This window comes from Gopherus evgoodei, chromosome 10 (genome assembly GCF_007399415.2).
Source record: "Gopherus evgoodei ecotype Sinaloan lineage chromosome 10, rGopEvg1_v1.p, whole genome shotgun sequence".
In the NCBI taxonomy this organism is placed as follows: domain Eukaryota; kingdom Metazoa; phylum Chordata; order Testudines; family Testudinidae; genus Gopherus; species Gopherus evgoodei.
The window spans coordinates 17,238,950-17,255,029 of record NC_044331.1 but is presented as its reverse complement, the minus strand read 5'-3'; the positions used below and the strand labels follow the sequence as shown (position 1 = coordinate 17,255,029).

General features: G+C 43.7%; 1 protein-coding gene across 2 annotated transcripts in view; it reads right to left on the bottom strand.

Moving 5' to 3' along the window:
- The window catches only part of IL16 (interleukin 16), a 48,515-nt gene that overhangs the window by 10,606 nt on the left and 21,829 nt on the right, over nucleotides 1-16,080 (bottom strand). The window contains exons 7-14 of one of the 2 annotated variants that reach the window (XM_030578392.1): nucleotides 14,090-14,200; nucleotides 11,074-11,188; nucleotides 8,529-8,602; nucleotides 8,225-8,441; nucleotides 7,003-7,120; nucleotides 5,356-5,488; nucleotides 3,400-3,487; nucleotides 1,414-1,892 (exon numbers count right to left, since the gene is read on the bottom strand). In XM_030578392.1, the coding sequence (XP_030434252.1) occupies nucleotides 1,414-1,892; nucleotides 3,400-3,487; nucleotides 5,356-5,488; nucleotides 7,003-7,120; nucleotides 8,225-8,441; nucleotides 8,529-8,602; nucleotides 11,074-11,188; nucleotides 14,090-14,200 (1,335 nt within the window). The remainder of the gene's footprint in view (nucleotides 1-1,413; nucleotides 1,893-3,399; nucleotides 3,488-5,355; nucleotides 5,489-7,002; nucleotides 7,121-8,224; nucleotides 8,442-8,528; nucleotides 8,603-11,073; nucleotides 11,189-14,089; nucleotides 14,201-16,080) is intronic. The other variant, XM_030578393.1, reaches the window with a different exon arrangement.

Here is a 16,080-nt window from a genome sequence, read left to right as displayed (position 1 = left end):
ATTGAGCAATACGACACGTTTGAGAATAAAGAAAAATAGAGAAGGGCACTAATAAATCTTTCACTTAATTATCTGAAATACATTTTGAAAAGTAGGAACCTTGTTTTCTATGCAGCCACCTACTTAAGAGACATCAAAAGTCTTTCCAGGGAATCTTTCTTTGACTGCACTAAATTTTGGTTTGTGTATACTGATCTCAGGATTTCTTTTGTTCCCCTTATCACTGCAGAATTACACTTGCAGCTTAATAACCAAGAATTGCATTGTTTCTCAGCTCAAATAATTACTTGCTTTAAATGGGACCTCGAGAAGCTGTTTCTCCTTGTCTTAGCTGTTTTCTCCAACAAAGCTGATTGTAGAGTAGCTGTTGGTGTGCATGCATATATTTCTACTGCACTCCATCTTAGATGATAGGAAAGAAGTCTCCTTATTTTAGATGCTAAGCGGCAATGTCCTTATTAGTTAGCTTTATGCTATACTTTAACCAAGGCCTTTACTGTTGTGTGGGTTTATTTTCATGGTTGCTCAGTTTTGCTTGTTTCACCTGGCACTAAATTCTATTAATTTCTACTAGCCTATTACTAAACCTTGTGTAAATGGGTTCCTTTTTTAAACAAACCACAACACAGTTTCCACACACACATCACAGAACTGTACACATTTATTCAAATTTGTTTCTCTGTTTCTGTTAATTCTTTTGGGGGTAGGAGGGATGTACATCTGACTGTGTAAGGTAATTCATCTAATTTTAAAATATTTCAAAAGAGCTAAATTAATCAACAAATAGGGGAGAGAGTCCATGGTTAGTTTAACCATATAGCTAAAGCATCTAGGCCTTGTCTACATTAGGGATTTTGGGCAAACTGTTCCCACTGTTACTAATACCAGTTTATTTCCTCCAATGAGCATGCTAGTGTGGTAACTGTTTCACATTATTGTTCTTGTAGTTTACTGATCTCACTGTTTATTGAATGGGTTGGCTCTGCATTTGATGTTGTGGAGTTAGGGAGTAACTACACTGACTTGACAGTAGAAGTGGTGCAAACTATCCCAATCCTTGTCTGCAGCCCACTGGTCTTCAAGTCCAGAGTGACCAGAGACTGCCAAATGCTCAAAATGGTTTTGTACCAATGAGGGATGTTCACTAGGGGACTCTGGGAGAACTTCACATTTATTCTCACTCCTGTCTGCGTTTGGATTTGAACACAGTTTTCCAGAAGTGAAGTACAAATGCATTACAGCATTCCTCTGCCTAGCGTCCCTCATTTGGGGGGGTCCTATTTAGAACTAAGGTTCAAATTTCACTAAACAGATAACGTATCACTTTACCTTCCAAATATAAAACTATTCTAAAAGAAAAAAATCCTGCTGTTTCTCCTAAAAACCCTGAGAACTATGCAGGATTTACTTCACCTGAACATTGGCAGAAGATGGGCTCCCATCGTCTTGTAGCATAGGTTTCCCTTTCACCTCTGTGTTACACTGGTCAGTGTCTGTGCAGTCTTGTTTAAAATACTTCCTTGGTGGAGGTTTGGGCTTTGACGATTTAGGTTTTCTAACAAGAATCTCCATAGATTTTTTTATGTTCTGAGAGAGATGGCCTGCTTCATTGCCAATGGGAGGGGAATGGTTCTCCAAACTGGTTCTGGACAATGAATCCAGCAAGCCAGGCTGTCTGGTAATTGGTACATCAATGCTGTGTACTTTTGCCTTCAAGTCAGCACGCTGGTATGGGGTGCCATTACTGCAAGATGACCTGGGATTGTAACTACTGTCACTGCTGGAACGGGTCATTAGCTTCTGAGATCTGCGGCTGCAATAAGTAGTGTTCTTCTCAATGTGTTTTTCATGCTGGTATCGGCCATGCCAGCTAGTTTCCAGTCTTTTAACACCTGTATCAGCAACATGATTAAAATATATAAAATGCAGCCTATACTTTGATGAAAACACTCAGATACATTCAAAGCATTTTCTTCTAGGATTGTTAATCAAATCCACTGTAAAACTAAACCAGTTGAGTATAGCAATCTGATCAGTGTACCATAGCGAAAAGGAGGCGAAGCATTTGTGGAGGCTTTTTAGATCAAGGAATCATTTAATTATTGGACACAAACAGTACTGCCCAGATATACTGTTCTCCTGTTTACCCTGTTAGTAAAGAAAGGGAAGGTGAAATGTATCTCGTATTATAAAGCATTGCGATAATAGCACTCCATTCTGGGACTTGGCAAGTAGCCCTAAGGGGAACCTAGTGTGCCTTTGGCAACAAGGGAAATGGGGTGCTTATCCCATCCATGGATAGGCTGCATGTTACACTAATACTGCATTATTGATCTGCTGACATTGGGTCAGATACCTTCAGCCAGGGGGGTAGTAAATCTGAACAAGCTCCAGAGGAAGTGAGCACAAGAAAATGTAATGGTTAAGAAAAGTGTGAAGGGAACATTATCTAGTCTGTTTCTGACAGGAAGTAAGTCAGAAATGGAAAGTGAAATCACAATGAAAAAGTTTCAGTGGTGCAATCCCACTAAAGTTTGAAAATGTTACCCCTTGTCACCCATGCTGTACCTCATGCCCAGCATCTGAGTCTATCCCTTTAAGTCAAGGATGCAGCTCTTCTGGGAGCCCACCAGTGTTGCTCCATCAATCGAACAGAGTGTGTTACTCAGCATGAGGATGATAGAGCTGGGCACTGTCCACCCCTAGAACCAAGCCTGCTACCTCTGCGGCACTCCCAGTGTGAAGATCAAACCCAAATTCAGTCCTCCCAAATGGCAGCGTATTGCTCTGGCTGTTCTTACCAGAAAAACAGAACATTCTTGTGAAGCGTGTTAAAGGCTGGTTTTAGGACAGGGTGTGAAATACTGAGTACAGCAAGGGCAGGAAATGGGGCGGGGGTGCCACAAAGCATCAGCTTCACTGGAGCTGAGTCTCACAATGTTTGGGGTATGTCTACACTGCGGCTGGGAACAAGCCTCCCAGTCTGGGCAGACAAACTCATGTTAGCAGGGCTCAAGCTAGCATGCTAAAAATGGCAGTGCAGACATTGTGGCTTGGACAGAGACTCCGACTAACAGCCCGTGCTCATCACCACCATACCAAGCCCAGTCTCTGCCCAAGCTGCACCATCCACTCTGCTGGTCTTAGTGTGCTAGCTCAAGCCCCCACAATACAAGCCTGTCTACCTGAGCTGCATTGTAGACATACCGTTGGAGGTCAAACCGGTGTCTTGAGCTTTTTACACCATTCTCTGGCAGTATCTCTCAGGATGGACTTCAATAGTATAGCTCTATGCTCTTTCCACCTTTCCCTTCTGCCCCAGCCAGGTTACTTAACTAGTCTGATATCTCTGTCAACACTAAGTCATATTGTCTCAGCCAGCTGAATGAATTCCCTTACCTTCAGTATTCCATTGTTGCCTCTCCCTTCCAAATCTGTTGTTTTCCACAGCTTGTGAAACCGCTTCCTTTAGCTGCTGTTCGGATACCTATAAAATATTGTGTCATTCTTGCAAAGCTCACCAAAAGATTGGCTCACCACACAACTTTCCATTCCTGCAAAGCCTTTCTCACAAAAATAGTCCTTACTCAGGCAAGTGGTCTCAATGAACCTAATAGGCCTAAACATGTGAGCATGGATTACATGCATGAGAAAGGGTTTTGGGGCCTTTAATCAGTAACATATATTCAGTACAGCTGAAGCCTCTGTATTGACAATCTAGATAAATGGGACATTTTTCAAGAATAAAGGGTAGCTTATCCATTGTACAAGATGCACAGTTCTGGGGTTGCCGTTATAAGGTATCTGGATGGTGTATTTTTTTGGTGCACAGATTAACCCAGTTAATAGGTCCGACAGACTATTAAAAACATTTCTGAAAAAAAATTCCCATAAGGACAAAATATTTCTTTCATATCATTCAATATAATAACAAGAATTGGCTGCGTAAAATTCAATCAAATCAAAACGCTGACTTTTAATTACGTTCTGGGAGAGAGGCTTAAAATCAATACTGTTGAGTTTCACATTCTATTCTTGGTGTATATTTAATCTTTCCCGGTTCTTACTCCTCAATGAGAAGTTTCACTTGAATGAGTTTCAGATACTCTTGTTTTCTAAGAAGCTGTCATAGTATAATTCCCAAATCTGAACCTTAGCGTTCAAAATATGGCTACTAGCATGAATTTTCCTAAGCTTAATTACCAGCTTAGATCTGATAGGCTGTCACCAATCAGGACTTAGGTAGAGCGCCTGATAGACTCTGGTCTCCCCAAACCCTTCCCTGGGGACCCCCAAGACCCAGATTCCCTGAGTCTCACAACAAAGGGGAATAAACCATTTCCCTTCCCCCCTCCTTTCTTCCTCCCAGCTCTTTCGCGCCCTGGGTACACTAGGAGACCACCATGATTCAACTCCTTGAATCACTCCTTCCCCCTCCCTTCTTCCCCGGAGAGAGATACAGAGATAAACGCAGAGAGCAGGTTTTTCTTCCCTCCTCCCTTTCCTTTCTCCCACCAATTCCCTGGTGAGTGCAGACTCCCTTCCCTGGAGTTTTACAAAAGATAACCAAAAAATCAATTAGATTCTAAAAAAGAGGAAAACTTTAATAAAAGAAGAAAAAACATAAAACTTGTCTCTGTAATCAAGGTGGTAAATATACAGGGTTTTTATAGCTTATAGACAATAGAAAGAAGCTTTCTCCAGCAGAGAAACAATTTAAGCTACTTCCAGCAAGTACACATCTGCAAATAAGAAAACAAGTTAAAAGACTATAACCGCCTTTTTTACTTACTAACTATTCTGAATAGATAAGAGACAGTACCTGGGAGATTGGCAGAAACCTGGTTGCACCTCTAGTCCCGTCCAGGACCCAGAGAGAACAATACACAAACCCAAAACCCACAAACAAAGGCTTCCCTCCACACAGATTTGAAAGTATCTTGTTTCCTGATTGGTCCTCTGGTCAGGTGTTTGGGTCCCTGTTTATTAACCCTTTACAGGTAAAAGAGACATTAACCCTTAACTATATGTTTATAACAGAAGCATATGTTGTATATCATTGTTCCTGAAAACCTGTTTCCTTACGTTGTTTATTCAAAGCACGTGAACACTCATGTCAGACACTGTCTTCACTGATCCTTGCACCACATATATCTCTATAATAAGACAGCACACTATTTTGAATTTAAATATCTTGGGTTTGTACCTTACCCTATATTTTAGGTAAAACCAGAGGTCCTGCATGTACATCGGCATGTTATTTGCCAAACTGATTTATACCAATTCTGCTACCAATATTAGTGTTAGTTTGTCAATATTTGCTTTATTCAAAATCAGAAGAATGTGGAATGCTACCTGTGGATCAGGGTGTCTGCTAATAATAATCTGCACAGCACCAGGACTGCAGTGGCTTAGAACAGCATAAACTTCATTAAGTGTCATATTTTGGACTGGTGCTTCATTAATTTCTATGATTTCATCTCCACACCTACGAAGGGATAAAAAAAAATAATAATCCAGCAAGAAGAGCAGACTTTACATTGTTATTTCTAGCATATTGTTCTATCATGACTGTAACTGTGCAAGAAACATACATTCATGTGGTTGAGCTTTGTTATGGTCACAGATTAAATTAGTGTGTTTCACTGGGTCCCTTCCCAGAAAATGGGAAGGGAATCAGCACTGAGGCATGACGTTTCCTCAGTGGTGCATTCTCCATAAATCTGAATTCTCTGCACTTCCCACAGTGCATGTTTTGTATTATAATGGCAAGACAGACAGAAAATGACACAGAAGGCTGTCCTGTTGCGTGCTGTTTACACCCACAACTTCCTTCCTGCCTACAATGTAGCATTTCACTTCTTGTTTGTGAAAAGTCTGCTACTTGCACTGAAAGGGCAGAAAGGACGGTAACAGTGCTTGAGAGACAAGCTGGCTGAGGTAATATCTTTTATTGGACCTGCTTCCAATGAATGATATTACCTCACCCACTTTGTCTCTCTAATATCCTGGGACCAACAACACTGCTCCATAATACGGTGTCTGTCCTTTATACTAAATGCCGAAGAACAACTTATTAATAATCAGCTTTTAGATACTAATTATTGGAAGCTCTGTTCACGGTTGAACTCTGAGTCTTTCCTAAGGAAGTTCCAGCATGGCACAGCTGGGTACTATCATGCCCTCTCTCCCCTCTGTCCCAAACATGCACATGGGTGCTGAGGGTTTCAAAGTTTCAATTCAAATGTTGCAGAATTTGTGGCATTTTCAGCTGAGTTTCCAGATACATTCAGGGTGCAGAACCAGTGTTAAAACAAAAATCCTTTGAGTTCTGCACAACTCTAAATACCCACAACGTACCAGGTCCTCCTAACGTTGTCCTGTGGCAATGAAGCTCTCAAATCCAATGGGATAAATTTCTGTTGGTGTGGAAGGTCCCTGACACAGCAAAGCTGTATTTCTATCATACAGTAGGGGATAGAATTTGGGGAACATGTGCAAGACTCTGCAATGCCATCTGCACCCAGGAACACTGTAGGTGCACACAAGTATTGGGGAGGGGAGGGAAAGAAAGGGGCAGGGCCAGTGGATCAGTGACTATTCGGATCTTCTAGTCATTTCTCCTGTAGCAGGGGAATAAACGCCCCAGAAACGATTCCTTCCATCAACCCCATCTAAAAGCCCAAGTACTGCAAAGCCCATTTACTTGAACTTTGTGTGGGAGAGAGGGCAGCGTTTGGCCCCATGACAGACATTGTCAATATTTAGGTCAGTCTTAGTTTGATCCTCAATTTTCTCATGTATCTCTTTTCATTCACAGTTCCTATTTTCCTGGATTATAATCCCATTTCTTGCCAGCCCATACTTGTTCCTGTATATTTCAAAACTTAGCCTCCTGCTTGGACAGATGGGAGTTCCATCTAAGATGACAGAGCTTATCTGGCAGGGGAATGCAAAACTTTCATTCTGAAAGGTTCTCTGATAAAAAAACATTCAACGTACCTGAGCCTCCCATCCATATGAGCCACGGAGCCTGGTGAGAGGGTATGGATAAATATCCCGGAAATGCATTGGGCATAAGGGACACTGCACAAACCAATTCCTAGGCCAACGCCAGCTTCTGAAAGGACCCATCAGAAAGATGCATAAGAAATGTGAACACCAAAATAATTTGGGAGCACTGTTTCTAAACGAGAAACATCTGTTGCATCTGAAGAAGTGGGTTTTTACCCATGAAAGCTTATGCCCAAATAAATCTGTTAGTCTTTAAGGTGCCACCAGATTCCTTGTTTTTGTGGATACAGAGTAACACGGCTACCCCCAATACTGTTTCTAAATGGTGACCTCAAAACACGCTTGCTGAAAACAGAGACATATCCTTACGGTTATGCATTTTCCACATGCAAATGAATTTTTTTTTGCACGTGTAAGGAGGATGCACACAAATGTTGCTAGCCACATTTGAAAATTTAGTTCACACATTCGTTGTTAGCATGTTGCAGATACAGTACAATGCAGCTTTATTTTGCAAAGGCTCTGTCATGCAAACTGTATCCCAAATCATTTTACAATGAGAAATAACAGAGAGAGGGAGAAAAATGAAGAAGGAAACGTGGTTGTGTGTAGCCTGAAATTGTTCTCTTTTTTGTTTTCTGTGCAAAACACCTTTAGATTTTTAAGACCTCTTCCTCTTTACACAGACAGCAGCCATTGAGTTGATGCAACCTATTCAAGAAATGTCACACTTATTTACTTTTATTCTTTGTTTTGGTGCATCCTGTATTCTAAACTAAGTCATTCTTTCAATGTATGTGATTGTTTTTTGTGTCTGGACAAACACAGCAGTTGGGGGAAGAGACAAAAGAAATGGCTGTTTTATAAAGCCATGAATGTTCACACTGAAATAGAGACTTCCTATACTTAAGAATGAGAGTTGTGTAATGTGTTTGTAAGGGTGTGAGGAGAACTAAAAGTGTCAATCTAGTGCCTGAGTGGAACAATGGGTGGAAATATGGTAGGTGAAAGACAACAATTGATTGATAGCTTGGCAGGATATCATAGCAGGCACTGAGTCTGTATTAGGTGAGTTGGAAAACAAATCTGTGCAAGCAGGGGAGGAATTAGGATAGAGTGAGGACAAACATGCAGAAAGTAAATGAGCCATCAGTTTGGGAATCAATGTCTTGTTCCATGTATTCCTTGTTCAGTTTATTTTAGCACCTACCTTTGTTTAAGGAAACTTCCATTATGACTCTGTCATTGGGCTTTGTGGTGCGTAATGAAAGGGCAGCACCATCTGAACTGAAAGAGCTGTTTTCCTTGGTTATCCGAGTGCTGGAGCTCAGAGACTGACATAAGTGTGACGATAGGTAGCTAGAGGCAGAATAAGGAGTGCTAAGGCTTGTCCTGACCGTAAGAGTGAGGAGACCCTTTTTGGCCTGCTAGAAAGAAAAAACAATGAGTGGGCTGAGCTCACAGGCATCTTCTTGTATAAAGATAGAAATTGTGCTGTAAGGAGAGTGCATAACCTTGAATTTTTGTAAAGCTTCATAATGCGTTAATCCGTACATTGATTCTCCGTTCAGTTCCAAAATTTCATCACCTGTTTTAAAAAGGAATAATTTAAACTGTGTTACTAATTGCTATTACCGAATTGTGTGAGAGACAAATAACCAAGAATGAGCATGCCTTGAATGTAGTAACACAGTGTTTCCCAAACTTGGGACGCCACTTGTGTAAGGAAAGCCCCTGGTGGGCCAGGCCGGTTTGTTTACCTGCTGCGTCTGCAGGTCCGGCCGATCGCGGCTCCCACTGGCTGCGGTTCACTGCTCCAGGCCAATGGGAGCTGCTGGAACTGGCGGCCAGAACACCCCTCAGCCTGCACCGCTTCCTGCAGCTCCCATTGGCCTGAAGCAGCGAACTGCGGCCAGTGGGAGCCACGATCGGCTGGATCTGTGGATGCAACAGGTAAACAAACCGGCCCAGCCCACCAGGGGCTTTCCCTACACAAGTGGCATCCCAGTGGGAAACAGTGCCGCAATGCATGGAGATGAAGATATACCACCTACAGCACTGATTTCAGTGGGACCAGACAGAGCCCTTTAGTGACATTAAAATGCTGCTATAAATATTATGTGCTCTAAATCAAATGTGTGACAATTAAGTTAATGTTAGACTCCTCCCCCATACAGGAAATTATTAGAATTTTTACATTTTCAGTATTGCCAACTGTCGCAATTTTATCCTGACTGAATATTTTGGGTTGGGGCTTTTTTCCCTGCTTCATGAAAAGATAAGGTTACCAACTGTCTAATCACACAAACCTAAAAATCCTTGCCTCAATCCCTTCTCCAAGGCCCCACCCCACTCACTCCATTCCCCCCTCCCTCCATCACTCGCTCTCCCCCACCCTCACTCACCTTCACTGGGCTGAGGCAGAGGATTAGGGTGCGGGGTCCGGGCTAGGGCAGGGGACTGGGGTATGGGAGGAGGTGAGGGGTGCAGGCTTTTGGAGGGAGTTTGGATGCAAGAGGGGGCTCCAGACTGGGTCAGGAGGTTGGGGTGCAGGAGAGGGCACGGGTTCTGGAAGGGAGTTTGGGTTCAGGAGGGGGCTCAGGGCTGGGGCAGGGGGTTGGGGTGTGGGAAGGGGTGAGGGGTGCAGGCTCTGGTTTGGGTGGCGCTTACCTCAGCGGCACTGAGGGGCTAAGGCAGGCTCCATACCTGCCCTGGCCCCATGCCAGTCCTGGAAGCGACCAGCATGTCCTTGCAGCCCCTGGGATGGGCAGAAATCTCCGCATGCTCCCTAAGAGCTGACTCCACAAATCCCATTGGCGAGGAACTGTGACCAATGGGTGATGTGGGAGTTGATCCTGCCTTAGCCCCACTGCACCACGGACCGGGATGGGAGCCGCCTGAGATAAGCGGGGTCAGGGGGCTCCGCGCTCTGCCTCCTCCATGTGCTGCTCCTGGAAGGGTCAGCATGTCCCTGGGGAGCCAGGGGGTTCTGCATGCCGCCCCTGCCTACAGGCACCACCCCTGCAGCTCCCATTGGCCAGGAACTGCGTCCAATGGGAACAGTGAAGTCAGCGCTCGGGGCGTGGGCAGTGTGCGGAGACCCCTGCCCCCTTCCCCCCCACTCAGGGGCTGCAGGAACGTGTCAGCCACTTCATGGAGTAGCATGGAGCCAGAGCAGGTAGGGAAATTCATAATTTTCAGCACGTGGGCAGAGCTCTAAGCAAGAGCCTTGGAGCTGAGGACGCAGACCAGCCCTACCTTCACGTACAGTCCTAGGGGAGGGGGAGTTGAGGAAATGATGTTGCTGAGTGCCAAGCACAGACATGTTTCTCTGGGGTCAGGGCAGGAAGAGGAAATGAATGGCAGTTCCTCTGTCTTAGGGGTGAGGATTGGGAAAGTGGTATCTCCATCTGAGCAGCCTAGGAGAGCCATGCATTTCTGTGGTCATTAAAGCTTGCCTTTTTCAGCTTGAAATGATCACATATCTACACTGGAAGAGGAGTAGAGGGGAGTTAAAAAGTTGAAAGACGCACTAAACAACATGATCTAATTTAAAAAAAAAACCCACCTTCCTGATTTTGGGGAGTCTTGCTGATGATTTTTGATCTCTTGAGGTTGGCAATACTGCAGGTGAATGACTAAAAACTTTGAAATTTCACTGAAAAATGGGGGTTGGGGGAAATAGCAAAAATATTTGATTTCCCCACTCCAGTTTTCTGCCTACCTCTATTTACAGTGGCTAAAAATGTAGCTGAGTCACTAGCCTCTCTTCTGAGATTATAAACAGAGGAGCCATGCCACTTAGAATGTGGATATTTGTCATGCAGCCAATGAAATTAAACTGCCATCTCATTTCACAGCAGCCACCAAACAAGCTTCAGGGGAAAACAACTTTCATTCACAGCCAACCTGAGCTGGCTTTGACCTTTATGTCACCAATCCCACAAGCAATCCGATCCTCTTTTATTCTACATTTTAAATGTCTGTATTGCTTGTGTGCTAGAAATTTTGTAACACCCCAAACAATCATGCTAAATATTTTTCATAGGAACTTCCTACCTTCTTGTAACCTTCCATCAGCAGCAGCAGCTCCACCTGGAAAGATGGTCTTTACATAGATACCAATGGGCCCGTAAATGCTGTCCTTCCCTCCAACAATACTGAAGCCCAACCCCTAAATTATGAGAGAGAGAGACGATGTTTATTTCTCATAATGGCTACATTGTTTTCCCATCTGTACTAAAATGCTACATGGGCAATAACAATAAGCAAAATTACATGGTGAACATTAATATATTCATTACAAGATTTAAAACAAAGGTGGATATAGTGATCTCCAACTTAAAATTTCAGTTAAATACCTTCTAAGAAGTTCTTTATAAAAGTCACAAACAATTAATTTGAGACTATATATGTGCTGCACTAGTAACGTTTAATGATTAGAGCATATGATTAAGTGCCATACTCCTGACTCTGCCACTAACATAATGTGTGGCCTTGGGCAAATCATTTAACTTCTTTTGCCTCAATTTTCCCACCCATAAAATGGAACTGATATTCACCTCAGAGGGATGTTCTGAGACTTACTTCTGGGGGAACTCTACAACACTGCTCACCTGCAAAATTCATGTCCCCCACAGAATTTTTTTCTCCACAGAAAATACATTCTGCCAGGGGTTGCTGTGGCACCAGAACAGAGGGATGTCGGTTCACCAGCCATAGGAAGGCTGCCAATAGGGAGGACAAGAGGCTGCCTTCCTCACAGAGTCCTGCCAGGTGAGGAGGCACAGGATATGGTGGGGACAGACAGAGCAGGGCAGATGGGGCTGCTGGGATTCTGAAGGGCTAGTTGTGGGGGACAGACTGTGAAGGAGCTGAATGGGAATGGGGCTGCAGGGCCCCAAGAGGATGGGAGTGGCTGAGTGTGGGTGTAGGGCCAATGGAAGTGGGATGTGCCTGGGGGTGGTTGGGTGAGGGTGTAGGGACACATGAAGATGGGGAGGTGTGCATGGGGATGGGGAGGGGGTGCAGGGACGCATGGAGATGGGGTAGTGAGGGGCAGGGGTTGCATAGGAGCAGAGGGTGGCTAAATGGAGGTGCAGGGACATGTGCAGACAGGGAGAGGAGGATGGAGAGCCACACTGAGATGCAGAGAAGGGGTGGCTGAGTTGGGGTGCAGGGACACATGGGGACAGGTTCAGATGTGCCTGACTCAATGGGAGAGGCTAGAGGTCAGCCAGGATCTGCATGGGGGAAGGTCCCCAACTCCCTAACAACCTCCTCCCTCTCTCTCCCTCCACCTCCAAAAAAACCACCCTGATCCCTACGTCTCCCACTCGCATCCAACAACCCTCCAGGTTCACTCCAGGCTTCTTCCCAGCAATTACTTCCCTCTCCTTCAACTCCTCCATTGCCCCTGACTCCCCCAAGCCCTATGCACTGCTTCTGAGGATGGAGGGAAATATGTTTCTGTATTGTAATGTAAATGAATTATTACTCAATGTTCTGTATTAATATGCCTAGTAAGGAAACTATTTGTCAAAAAAAAATTCCTGAATCTTTTTTGTTGTCTCTGTTGTTATAGACATACTTGCTAACAGGTATTTTGAAATTGGTGTGATTATATTGTGTTATGTAGACAAAAAATATGCAGAATTTTAAAATATAGTGCGCAGAATTTTTAATATTTTGGCACAGAATTCCCCAAGTAGAGACTGTACTTAATTAATATCTGTAAACCACTGGAAATCCTTGGATGAAAAGTGCTATAGAAGTGCAAAGTACTACATACAGTGGGGCCCTGATACATGACTAGGGCCCTTAGGTGCTACCGTAATACAGATGATGATGATGATTTATTTTATTGAACTCCACAGAAGGACTTTCTGATAGCTGTCCCTACATCTGTACTAGACGTTAATTAGAAAGAGATCTTTATTAGAGAATTTACAGGCCTAAAAGTCCTGTGTTTAAGTTCTAGTTTCCATATTTTATGCATCCCAAGCTACAATGAAAGTCAGTCAAAAAATAATCACACATGCTAATACAAATGTGTGGCCAGACAGAGAGCAAGAAGACCCCTTTGGCATTTTTATTTGGAAGTGTGATAGCAATTGCTTTCTCTCTGTCTTGCTAGATATGGTCTTTGTAAATCTAAGTTTTGTTTTTGTGCATGTGTACATGATTTTACCGAGGGTCTTGCTTATGTAACTATGCTTTATCACCAACTGCATCTTGTGGAGTTTCCTGGCTTAACAAATCAGGATGATGCAAGCTGCAGGGCAGAGTTTAACTAGATGATATAAACAAAGCTGGTAATATGTTGCCATGGAGAATATGCTCTAGCTACTGTGCACACATGCAATTCCCATTAGTCGCAGATATGCATGTGCATGGAGAGTGAGCCCTTGCATAGAGTACAGGAGGTGTGCTATGAATTACTGCAAAATCTGAATCGAACTGAAGACAAATTACACTAAAGAGACAATCCTGCAAGGTGCTGAATTCCCTCAATTCCTATTAAATCAGTTGGGAGTTGAGAGCAGTCAGCACCTAACAGGATAGAGTTCAGCTTTAATCTTGCTGTGTGAATGTTTGGTGTTTGTGAAAGGTGACAAATCAAAAGGTTCTGGAGGCTGCAGTCCTTTATTTACCTGGAGGTCAGATACAGCACAGGCAGTGCATTCTTCCCCACCCTGCCAGTCCACCACTGTCTCTCAGCTCTGACTTGGAGGGAGCATCTCTAGAAGGGAGAGGCTAATTCAGTCGCCACACCCCAGTCAGTCAGTGCCCCTCATTGCTAAAAAGGATGCCAGTGAATATCAGCTGTTGGTGGTGATTGTGTGATATATGTCCATTAAGAACTGACCTGTGACCAGCAACACACGACACAGACCACCAAACAGTCAGCAGAGGATGGTGATTTTTAGTCACTGGCTGCCAAGGCTCAGATTGGAGCTGGCAACCCAGAGGTGAAAGGCTCGCTGTCCCGTTACCAGTCTCCCTGCACCATTCGCTCCCCATTTGATATGTACACCTGGGAAGATGACTAGTATTCTGTTTATGAGCATCTCACCTTCCCTTGGCCTTTCATCAAAACAATGTTTGATATTACGGAAGCCTGTGAGCCACAAGACATGTGCGTTAACTGAGCAGTGCTCAGCGATCTAGAAGGTCTTGAAACCGCCTGCAAAAAGAAAAATAGTTTTAATGCAGTGCCAGGCATTTGTTGTACGTACCAGATGAATGTGTGCAATTGCTCTGAGAGAGTATAGTCTTAATGGAACAACAGATATCCCACAAGCAGAAAGTGCTGGGTTTTAAAATATTTGTTTGCAGGAGTCAGATAGCTCATTTATCCAGGAACCAATGGTCTACAGAATTGCCTGGTACTTTAGCCTTTTTTTCAGATGCATAGGATATTCCGCTAAAACCCTGAGGTCCTTATAGACTATGGGTTTGATTTTGAACTTGCTTAAATCATTTCTATGCTTGTCTAGCTACAGTGATCCAACCAGATTTAGAATCTAGACCCTAGAAATACTCTGTAATAGTATCTATTATTTGAGTCATATTATTTGTGTTGGCATGTGATATTCCCATGCCAGAATTACGTGTTTGAAGTCTTTAAAGCACAATTTGAGGAGTTCAATAGCTCAGACATAAGTTAGGGGTTTGATACAGGAGTGGGTGGATGAGATTCTGTGGCCTGCGTTGTGCATGAGGTCAGACTAGACGATCATAATGGTCCCTTCTGACCACAAAGTCTATGATTCTATGTTTGGACATTTGGGTCACGACAAGCACTGTTATGTAAAGGCCTGAGTACAGCACTGTGAATCCAGATCATCTCCGGATTTCTATTCTTATTATTTATTGCTATTACTGTAGCACCTCAAGGTTCAGTCTAGTCACAGACCAGGACCTCGCTATGCAGTCCTGACTTTGCCACTGACTAGCTCTATATCTTTGTCACCATTTTTCTGCCTGTTTCCTTTGCCATCAAATGGTGAAAATAATATAAACTTACTTATAGCTGTTGTACAACTATTAGTTAACGCCAATATAAGTGCTTCAAGTATGTAAACAGCTATGTCCTGTGATTAAGCAGTAGTACAACATTCTTCCAAACAGTGAAGGAAGTAGTTCCGTTTTGCTTGGATATATTCAATGAGAAGCTGATAACCAATTTGCAAGTAGTCTGCTTCCTTCAGTTTAATAGATGGTAGATTTCTTAATTTCCAGCCCATGAGGCATGACTAGTTTTAATATGAGTCTGTATCTGTAGTGATATACATGTAAGCAGGGTCTGAATGAGCTCTACTCTGACATCCAGTGATGAACTGGGGAGATGTCGGGGCGGACCATATTTGCACAGACACACCTATTCTGCCTAGGTGTTCAGCAGACAGAGCTGCTTTGTCAAAGTGATCAGTTTTGGCTGGTTTTGGTTACAACCCACTTTGAATGCAGGAGTATCCTTATTGTATGAGTAAAGGGCAGCAGAACCTAGGTTCAGTCAAGGCATACAGTACTAACTTGCTAAGAAGGGGGCAAGGATGCCAAATCCCACTAATGATGAGAGCGGATGGGGACCAGTGTTCCTACTCGACGGTGTGCGCTCTGCCTAAAGAGTCCTAGCTACTGTTTGACCCTCCCCTCTCCAGTGTTTAAAGACAGAGCTGATTAGACTCAATTGAGAGGCCTTGTTTCTGTTCAGTGATTACTAGAGCTGGAACCACTGATGAGCAGGTCTAGGAGCTAAGCTTTGGACGTGCTGTGGGGACAGTGTTGCAGTGAAAGACATGGAGAGGGAGCAGCACCGAGGTTCCCTGCTACCCAGGGCCGTCCTTAGGATTTATGGGGCCCTAGGCAGTATTATTAAACTGGTGCCCCTATGCCGGATGGCAGCCCAAGCTCACAGCCTGGTGGGGGAGGGGGAGGAGGGACTTGACAGCAAAGGATAATGAGATGCCCAGCCTGCCTTATGGTGGCGGAGATCCCCGCAGAGACTTCCATGCACATTCCCTCATGCAGAATGGACATGAAGAAAGTACCTAATTAAAA